This window comes from Pectinophora gossypiella, chromosome 10, assembly GCF_024362695.1.
Source record: "Pectinophora gossypiella chromosome 10, ilPecGoss1.1, whole genome shotgun sequence".
Lineage (NCBI taxonomy): Eukaryota > Metazoa > Arthropoda > Insecta > Lepidoptera > Gelechiidae > Pectinophora > Pectinophora gossypiella.
In genome coordinates, this window is record NC_065413.1 from 5,598,808 (window position 1) to 5,609,624 (window position 10,817).

Here is a 10,817-nt window from a genome sequence, read left to right on the forward strand (position 1 = left end):
AAACTAGCCTAAAAAATATGTGATTAATTGGCTACTTCACAATTTTCAGATAAGTATATTAAAAATAACCAACGCGTTACATAATAGAAAAAAATAAATTCTTCATGAATTGCAAATTTCGCAATTTCACGTGACACGGTGGTCACGAGACATTTTGCCCAATGACGTCACATTTCAATAAACAAAGAAACTGTCAAACAGTAAGTAGACTGACGGATAGCTTTTGTTTATTTTGAGACAAGTGACGTCACACGAAGTTGAATCGGGTCTGATAATACACAGATAATAAAACGCATTATTATGTTGTAAAAACAAATGTTCTTAATAAAAATAAAACTATTGGATTTGACAAACTACCATATCAGACATATTTTCATATTTAATTGTTACAACTGTCAAATAGCCAATGCTTACGTGAGTAATCTCAAATAGTAATAGGCGTACGTACTTTTTACAAAAAAATAAACCGTTTTGTTTTTTACTAAGCCATGTGCCGAATAATGCAGCGAGATATCTGGGGGATTTCTACCGTTTGCCCACTGCTAGACACGCGGATCGTCTTGTTTTAGATAAGTATTTTTCAATAAGTATATTATTTACATTGTTCACACTGTCATATACACAACTATTAAGGTATATAACAGCCTTAGTGACCTGGTGGCAAATAATATAGAATAATACTACAAATACAACGGTAACTCTATTGGGCTGATTTCCTAAGCAGGTTGGAAGGTCAGACAGACAGTCGCTTCTGTAAAAAACCGGACTTGTCAATCGCGGTAAGCGGAGTGCGTGAAAATGGGATAACCCTATCGATATTATTCAAATTGTTTTTTTTTTTGGTCTATTATTAACTTAAGATTAATTAAATTGTTGTGATTGACATAAAGTATACTGATTACTTACTAGGAAGTTTGTTTGTATTTTCAGAAATAAACGAATTGTTTTTGTCCGAGAGCAAACCTTTACACATAAAACTGATTATTTTGTAAGTATTGTACACAAACAGGTAAAAGAAGACAAACAAAACAACACAAATAAAGATGTAAACCCCCTGACCCTGTATTCACAAATAAAGATTTTGATTGGATTTGAACACGATGTCTTTTTATATCTTTTTTTTTTCAATAAACTAGCTACTAAATAAACATCAATTTTGCTCAATATATAAGTTACGGAAGTTGACGGATAAAGGTCGGAAGTAGAAAACATTTTATGAAATTTGCTAAGATAAATTACCATTTTGACTGATTACTTTTTGTGGCTAATACCTTTCCAAGTTTGTCAATAATACTAATCGACTTTTATCTTTCGATATGGAGTTGTCAAAAAAAAAACATTTTTGATGAAAAACATTCTGGTTACATACGTATTTACATAAATTCCCGCCCTCAGTCCCTTATCCACAATAAGAGTAACTTGAAACCAGTTTAAAATTCGTAATCCTTCAATGAACCTTTTATCAGAGTTCTATCTTTTTTATTCATAATTCATAATTTATTCATAAACAATATCATTGTATGCGAATGTCAGGTATTCGCTTCCAATCCAGTTTAGAATGATTTTGATTCTGTTTCATTTCTTCTTCCTATGTTCCTAACGCGAGTTCTGCGTCAATGACGCCACACCACGCCAACACCCTGGTGTCATGGTTACTATTCAACCGCGAGAGACCCTTGTCAAGGCTCATTTAACGACTATTATAATTTAATAAGTACTTCAATAAATTGTAACCGGGCGCCAGTGGCAACTAAACGTGTATGTACTCGTACTTCCGAATAATCAAATGATTCAGCCTAAAATGTTCTAATCAAAGAACAGTGAGTGAGTGGATAGTGACACAAAATTGTTTGTGAAGTGTGTCCTTGCTAGGAATCAAACTCAAAACCTGCGAATCGAACTGAATCGGAAACCGAGCACACCTCGGGCATTTCGTAGAAAAATCGAATTTACCTTGTGCTGACTTACTGAATAGACAGACCGCGCGCTCTCTCTTTTTCTTCTTAGCGGTTTACGACCGTTTTGACTAAAGTAAGACCTGTGTGTAAGACCCAGAGGGGGTGAAGTGAATCTGGCTTGGCGCCCGATACAAATTGTTTCGGGGCGGAGAGTTATCATTCTATATATCTGCTTAGCGTTATCCCGTTTTGACAGGGTCCGCTTATCTAACTTGAAGATTTGACAGGTCCAAATCCACTGTCTATCTGCCCTTCGAACCTGCGAAGGGAAAACCAGCCCTGTAGAGTTTCTGTTATACTTATTAATATTCTATTTGTACTATTATTCTTTATTCTATGCCACCAGAAAACGGAGGCTGTTATATTCCTTAATAAGTAGTTGTGTACATGACAGGGTGCTCAATCATTTGTAAAATCCATCTAAAATTATTATGCCCGACCCCAGAGTCGCTAGTGCCCACATCAAACCCTCCACTCCAAAGGTAAACGTTCATTTAGCTAGCCCTGAAAGAGGGCATTAATCAAACGCCTAATAACTATGCAACATCTGCGCTTGAGTACAAAGTTTATTACTTTCCAGTTCATTTTATTACCTCTACTCTTTTACTGCACCTTTATGTATGAAATACGAAGTCTTTGATTCGAAATTAATTAGCTTTTAAATATAAATATTCGAAAGCTTTGACTTTACATGGGTTTCTGCTTAAGAGATGAATTTCCTCGTGTGAGTAATTTTGCGGGCTTTTATTTAGCATTACCTAAATGTATCATCATCATTATAAACTTTTAAGTATGTATTAAAATTATCTATAATTGATATTGATTTTAAGTTTACGCGGTTATTATCATAATTAAAACACATAATAACGGGTTCTTACCGCGTTTAAATGGGGATATGAGACTCCCGATATTTCGACACTGTTGCAAGTGCCATGATCACGGGATGACTGATGAGATTGGAGTGGAGTAGGTAGATCCATAATTTTCTACGGGCAGACATATCTGTCTACCCTCTTTCTTTGCCGCTTGTTTGTTTTGTTTGTTTTTGATATCGGAATGTTCGGAACCATCTGAACTCACACCAAACTCACTACGACAAACCGCACTCACTGTGTCCTCACGTTTTTTCACCACATTAGGCCGTTTCAAGCTTTTTACAACACCTACTACTGGATTCCACATGGTCGATAATTTGAACCCGTCTTCCCTGTTGAAATTTTTATGTTTTCTGATTTCAATAGCCTCTTTTACGAGTCTGGGGATGTAATGACGTTCTGTCGATAATATTTGTGGATTGTTAAACTCGATCCAGTGGATCTTGCAACAGTGTCGGGAGTCTCATATCTCCATTTAAACGCGGTAAGAACCCGTTATTATGTGTTTTAATTGATATTGAGTTCCACGAGCCAATTATGAAATCATGAAGATCATTGGGCTCATTAAAATTCAATGGCTCAATAAAGGCTCGAATATCAAAACTCAAAAGCGACATCGCTTTTCAATTATATTATGCTCATTCGAAAGAGACTTTAAATTCGGCTTGTTGTGCAATAAGTCAGCATTTAAAATAACATGGTTCAAAAAGGTTTACCAAATTGTGTGCTTAAAGTGAAGTTAAACCTTACAACTATTACTTTTCAACTTTTTTTTCTATTTTGTTATAGAGAACACAGCAAAAACATATTTTTCGATTAAGTATCTTGTAAATTTTGGTAAATGTACCTGTGTTTTGCCTTTGGACAGCCACACCGGCTTAAGTAGTTAATTATTATTAACTATGCTACAGGTGATCATATTGTCGCTGATGTCGCGAATTAACGTATCTGAAATCTTAATTCTGAAATAAGACATAAATCACTTTAGCAAAAAATTACAGATAGGTACGTCAGCTAGTAAAACAGCCACGATATACTTTATTATAAAAAAACGCTGGTGTTGAAATGAAACCACTTTTGTCTATATATTTAGGTAATTATAATTTACAAATCATCGTTAATTTTTAAAGATTCCTTTATACTGCTGTCCCAATTAGTTGGATCACCAAGTGCATACGGTTGAAATGAACGGGTTAATAAATAGTACTGTCCCCTTGCTCTGAAAATAATCAAATGTTTTAATATAAGAATAAGTGTGTCTGAATGTAGAATTACTGTTGAAAATTAAAAGATTGAACACACATAAGATAATGAATTTGACCATATTAGGACTTATAGTTCATCTTGTGATGGATGTACTTCTTAATACACTAATTGAGATGCAACCTTGAGATTATGTCATGTTATCTTAAAGGCAGAAAAATAAAAAAGTACTTATAAAAAATCCCCGCGAAATAAGAAGTGACACGCTTCATTGACTCAACTACCATCATAAGAACAATTTTTCACTTACGATAACAACGACCTCCGTGGTCCAGTGCTTGAGCGTTGGGCTCATGATCCCGAGGTCCCGGGTTCGATTCCCAGTGGGAACGTATCACAAAAATTACTTTATGATTCCTAGTTTGTTTAGGACATTACATGCTAATCACCTGATTGTCCGAAAGTAAGATGATCCGTGCTTTGGAAGGCACGTTAAAGCGTTGGTCCCGGTTTACTACTTACTGATGTAAGTAAGTAGTCGTTACATGAGCCATGTCAGGAGCCTTTGGGGGCTCAATAGTAACCCTCATACCAGGATTGATGAGGTTGGTACTCCATCTTACAATCCACATGATAGAAGAAGACTTACGTATAATTTAGCTTCAATCCGCTCATGTTTATTCTCCTTTTGTTGTCATATTCAATCCTTTCGTAACTTTCCCAATATATTGAAGTGTACGCCGCTCCTTCGTCCGTGATGGAGTCCGAGTAATACAATATGGAACGATGATGTGCGCATAAACCTTAAAAAAGTGAAATTACACATGTCCTTAAAACTATGATATCTGTCCGACCTTTTTATATAATAAACACACACACACACAGAAATTACAAACATAACAACAACAGTGTGTTTTTATACGATAAAGCTCGGTGAGGCGTAGGTCTTGCGATGGATGTACCTCTGGCAACCCAATGGGGATTTTATTTATATATTATTACAGTCGGGAGCTTAATGTTATGTTAAAAATAAGCTCTTCTAAACACTAATTACAATGAGTTCAGGATTCAGAACCTTATTACAGTACGAGAGGCAATAGCGTGAAAGAGAGGAGGCCTTTACCTAGCAGTGGATACAGGTAGTTAGATAAAGAGGCAAAGCCAATGTTATCCCTTAGACTAAGTTCATAGATTGTAGTCCACTCTATACTTTTTACGCGGAAGTTACCTATGCTAAACATCCAATAGTGTGGGGTATTTTGTGAACCCTGGATTTTTAATTACAGGAACACCTTTTTTAATTATTCATGAAATTTTTTGCTACCCAATTTTTGTCGTGTGAAATTAAATGGGCATTCTTATCATTTTAAAACTATATTTTTTTAAAAAAGGGAAATACCTCTTTGGTCATCACAACCTGGTTGTATTCTTCCTCCGTTGGGATAGAAGTCGACATGACCTAAAGGAACTCGATAACCCCAGGAATTCGTTGAGGAATGAATAACTTCGACATAGCGGGCATCACTTGAATCAAGACGCTGGTTTTCCAGACTGAATTTGTAAAGAGGTAATGCTGGATCTAACCCTAAAATCAATCATTCACATGAAATACATGTTAGATCTCGATTATGTACATATAAACGGCTACTAAGTTATTATCACTTACTGCTATCCGACTAAAATTAAATTGTTAAGATTTGAGGAGGAAATTTAAAAGAAAATTACATACTTATCTATTTTGAGATCTTGCGCACGAGCAGGGACCTTATTTTTGAAACGCTTGCCTTCAAGTCACGTTCGAAAATATATACCCATTTCACGTAGCACATCAGAACTTGTTATTTGCAAGATGAGACAGGTATATGTTTTCGCACGCCAGTTGAACGCTAGCGATTCAAAAATAACGGCCATCCTTGGTATATTAGTCGACAGCCGCTAGCGACTCGTCAAAACTCAACTAATGCGGTCGAAGTGCTGCTCGTGTATAAGAGCGCTTACCTGTAATAGCATCGACTACTCTGTTCATTTCTTTTACATTTTGTCCAACATTACCAGCGATATGAGCTCCAATACTGTGCCCTATGAGATGCATCTTAGTAGGAGAAATTCCATTTGCTATTAAAAATTTAATAAATTCAGTTATCATCCACACGACTGCATCAGCGTATGTTTTTGCAACTTTATATGTGTCCTTGGCAAGTTTGCTCCAGTCGACGATTATAACATTAAACCCAGTAGTTTTAGCATACGCTGAAAATGGAAATTACAACAACAAACAGTACTTCAAGATACAGGGTGTTAGTGACATCGTAACGAATACTGAGGGGGATGATTCAGACATGGCTTCTGTAACGATTACATACATCAGTAAGTAGTAACCGGGACCAACGGCTTCACGTGCCTTCCGAAGCACGGATAATCTTTCGGACAAACAGGTGATCAGCCTGTAATGTCCTAACCAAACAAGGGATCACAAACTGACTTTTGTGATATGTCCCCACCGGGCTACGAACCCGGGGCCTCCGGATCGTGAGCATAACGCTCAATCACTGGACCACAGAAGCTGTTATCCGGACACCTAAAACGGGTGATAGTTTTGAGCGCTTCCCATTTCTCCAATCTTAATCAATACAGATAGAGCAAAGTGTATAATGAAGCTGTTAAGAGAAGTGATCTGGGTGACTCCCGGTATGATTTGGTAAATATGCGTATGGGACCACATACTTACCAAATAATTTAATGATGGCAACATTGCATCACGTTTGTATAGTTTTTTACGGTAGATGTGGTTGTGGTTTTTGTGGTGGTATTAATGATGAGACCCATGAAACATTGGCCATAATATACATACCATCTTTTAGACTGTTTATAGCTAAAATTGTGTCATTATTACTAATCCAGCCGTGTATGATAACTTTTATTTCTTGCTTGAAATTAAAATTCGATTTCCAAAGGAGTGAGGTATCGTTAATTTTCAATTCTTGATGTGCATCGGTATTTTTTCTGGAACATAATTTTATTAAGTATAAATATTTCATACATACATAGTATTACATAGGCGTTCATTAATGAGACGCAGATGCATTATTTCTTTGCAATAGTAAGGAAACGCCTCAATGATGCGTCGCTTGGAAGACAGCTCCAACAGCATCCTGGGTGTGTGGGTGGGACCGCTGGGAGTCGCCACTGAAGGCGCGATGGTTGCGGCTACACGCCCACATTCCTCCTCCCGCTAGGCGGCTCTAATTTGTGACTTTCTTTTAATAAATAAATATTTGTCTACTAACACTAGGATTAAGTACTATGTTACTAACGTCTGTGGACAATAGTCTGAAAATAAAGATATTTGAATTAATTCATAAATCTATAGCACTCCTAACATCGAAGTTCAGAGAATTATAAACTGTTTTCCCTGCGATAGATCACCAGTCAACCGCCCACGTACTTAGAGAATCCATCATGTAGAAGAGAACGTCAAATAATTAATTGGCCATTGATAGGCAAGAATGGAGAATATTATACGGCCAAGATTGTGGCTCTTAAATTAACGATGATGAGAAGAGAAAGTAATCGATTAGTAGACCGACAACGTGCCAGCCTTTGTTAAACAATTTCTTTTAACAACATTCTTCTTTTCCTTCTTCATTGTCTTATCTTCACTCTCAGTTTAGCATAAAAGTATAGTTTTGTACAAACCTGGTAAAGAGGTAGAATTTAATATTCTGATAATCAGCTTCACACGCTTCGTTTTTTACTAAATTAGTTTCATATGATGCGGTGGTAACCAAAGAGTAATCTTCTGTGGACGTTGCAATATCAGGTAACACTAGCAAAGCTATTATTGATAAGAACATTTTAGCTATTACATTTATGGTACTTTTACTTTAGTTTTACAAAAAATACGCATTTCATTACTTCTTAAAGATCAAGTATCACATACACACGATAGTTGAAACACAACTGAAGCGTTGATACATCATGTAGTTTTTTGTTTGAGTGTTTGTTTACATTCTTCTGAAATTGTAGCTGTTAAAGGCACAGAACGTACTAATTTATCTACAACATTCTGATCTGTGTGTTTGTGTTGATATTTAGTGCAGAAATTCCTGGCTAGAAACCGCCTGTGAGAAAGAAAACAATACGCTGCTATCGTACCACGTCACTCATACAAGTCCTACAGGTATTCGATAGTGTCCGTCAGTTTCATCAAGTGATAGTGCGGTGATAGTGTGTGTATAGTTATAGTGTATATTATATAAAATATAGGCAAGCTTTTGATATGATAAATAATAATTATAATATACACCAAATACAAATATCGAATAAGGATAGAGCCGTGACAGCCCAGTTGGTAGAACGCTTGCTCACTTTCAGGTCGCAGGTTTGAATCCAGCACAGGCCTAAACCAATGATTGTCGAATTTTTTTTTCGTATTCATGTTGGGATCATAAATGATTATCACGTGATCAGCGGTGAAGGAAAACATCGTGAGGAAACCTACATTCCCGAGAAATGCATATTCGGAAGTATGTGACCTAACATGTATTGGGCTAGTTTTCCCTTCGTGGGTTGAAAGGTCAGACAGGCAGTCGCTTTCGTAAAAAACCGGACCTGTCAAATCTTCAAGTTAGGTAAGCGGACCCTGTGATAAACCGGGATAATGCTAGGGGGATGATGAGTGTATATTACATTATTGTATATTTAGGCTAAAGTATTTATCATTTTTCTGTTTACTAATGTTTTTTATTTAAATGTATTTACCGAACTGGAATCGGTATTTATTATGTGAACCGGACCAGGGTTGATGAGATCAGTCGTTGTGCACAACCCACAGAGAACCCACACGAGAGAAGAAGAGAAGAGTAATATTTTTTTATTTCTTTGCAGGACTACAGTCCGAATGCGTTCAGCTGTTTATCCTGATAATCTTGAAGACGTCGACTTAGGGATTATGATATCTACAACATGAAATAGCTAATAATAACACTAAACTTAAAAGGATTTTGCCCTTGTACCGGAAAGATAATACCAGTCAGTTTGCCATGGGTATACGGTACAATGAATAGAGTCCATTAAATTCCAGTTATAAGCCGGTTGTCAAGGCAACTAGAGCCTACTTTCTATTCAGGCTAAGGGTTTCTCAGGGATTATTAATGCTGGCCCTTGCAAGAGGATCAAAATAGAATATGGACAGAGGCTTAAAGATACTACACTATGCGGCATATGCCTACATTTATTCGGCTAGTATATTTTGAATTCTTCCGGATTTTAAGTACAATATTATTTAATAATCAAATCAAATCAAATCAAATCAAATATACTTTATTGCACAGAACTAGAATTTCAACAATCAGACATAACACATGAATACAGTACAATTTGGGCGGCCTTATTGCTCTAGAGCAATTTCTTCCAGGCAACCAACAAAAGGAAACAAACATTTACAACTTGGATGCGGGATGGTGCAACAAAAAATAAATAAATAAATACCTAAAAGTAAAACTAAAGTTAATATAATAAATACTCTATACTATACGTACATATATTAATAAATACTCAATTTAATATAATCCATATATACTAAAAATATACCTAACCATAATCTAAAGAAAACTATAATAATAAATAATAGACTATACACACACATACAGGTATTGAAATAAATAAAATACATCAATAATAATCTCTATTTTATATTTCAAATTTTAATCAGTTAACTTATGTGCTGAATTGTGAATAACTATTGCATTTATTCTTTCATTTAATAAAGTAATCACGGAATTTGTTACTTTTCAGAGTTCCCGAACCGCTTATTTGTTTTATTTATCTCTATAACAAGGTAACAAGAATAAAATTCAACCGAGTCTGACACTTATTACTAGGGACTTACTACATAATTCGATTGTTGCGTTGCATTATTTCTCCGACAGAAGTTCACAAGGGCTCTTCCTGTAACGATTCCTCTCCGTTATTACTTCCCCTTCCTGATTTAACGAATCTGTTATGCAAACACTCTTAGATCTATTTCTAGAAATTCTTTTTCTAGAAAAACTTACCAATACAAGGATATTTTTCCATGAATATAATTACATTAAACTTACGCCCATTATTTCTATTGCGGCAGTAGAGACACAAATAATCGGAAAATCATTAAGCAACAGACACTTTTGATACGAAGTCCTAAGATGGATATATATTATGAACCGTATAATTAGGTATATGGCAATTAGCTACATATAAAATGGTCTATCGCAAGGGTTTCCAACTGGCGAATCACCATAATTTGGGCAGACCCAGAAGAATGTAAGAATATTCATATTTGGCGGCGAGGGTATGCTGCCACCAAAGGATATTTTCGGGATACCGAACAGAGCATAGTATCTTAGCCACAAACCGGTAATGTGTAGTGTTATGGTTGAAAGTTGTATAATTATGTGTGTCGCGCTGTACAAATTGTATGTTAAAAAATAAGTAAAACGTGTCGTAATAGGCAAGCTGAAGTACAAGAAATCGAGGATTTGTGGAAGAAAATCAAATCGGTGACTTTTCAGAAAGACGCTTACGTGGTTTTTACCATAAGGCGACGATATCCGTCCGTATTTTACTCAATTCACAACGAAACGTCTTCGGATCGTGAAAAATCTTTACATAACGTACACTGACTCCATTATAACCTTTTATATCTAATGGAAATCGACAATAGGGTCCTTTCAATTCTATTCAGGTAAATTGATAAATGATGCTCAATCTATTGTGCAAAGATTTTCTTTCACATTTGAAG

The 10,817-nt window shown here is 35.8% G+C and overlaps 1 protein-coding gene across 1 annotated transcript; it reads right to left on the reverse strand.

Annotated features, from left to right (window-relative positions):
* Window positions 1-4,026: 4,026 nt before the first annotated feature.
* On the reverse strand, window positions 4,027-7,890 carry LOC126370374 (lipase member H-like). Its single transcript, XM_050015212.1, has 5 exons — window positions 7,733-7,890; window positions 6,888-7,039; window positions 6,035-6,286; window positions 5,436-5,621; window positions 4,027-4,052 (listed from the first exon to the last, which is right to left on the reverse strand). The coding sequence occupies exons 1-5, from the start codon at window positions 7,888-7,890 to the stop codon at window positions 4,027-4,029; spliced, it is 774 nt and encodes a 257-aa protein (XP_049871169.1).
* Window positions 7,891-10,817: the final 2,927 nt, after the last annotated feature.

Coding starts and splice junctions, on each gene's coding strand:
- LOC126370374 (XM_050015212.1), bottom strand. CDS start 7,890: ATGTTCTTATCAATAATAGCTTTGCTAGTGTTACCTGATATTGCAACG. Junction 7,040..7,732: donor AAATTCTACCTCTTTACCAG/GTTTGTACAAAA, acceptor ATTATGTTCCAG/AAAAAATACCGATGCACATC. Junction 5,622..6,034: donor AGTAGTCGATGCTATTACAG/GTAAGCGCTCTT, acceptor GATTGATTTTAG/GGTTAGATCCAGCATTACCT.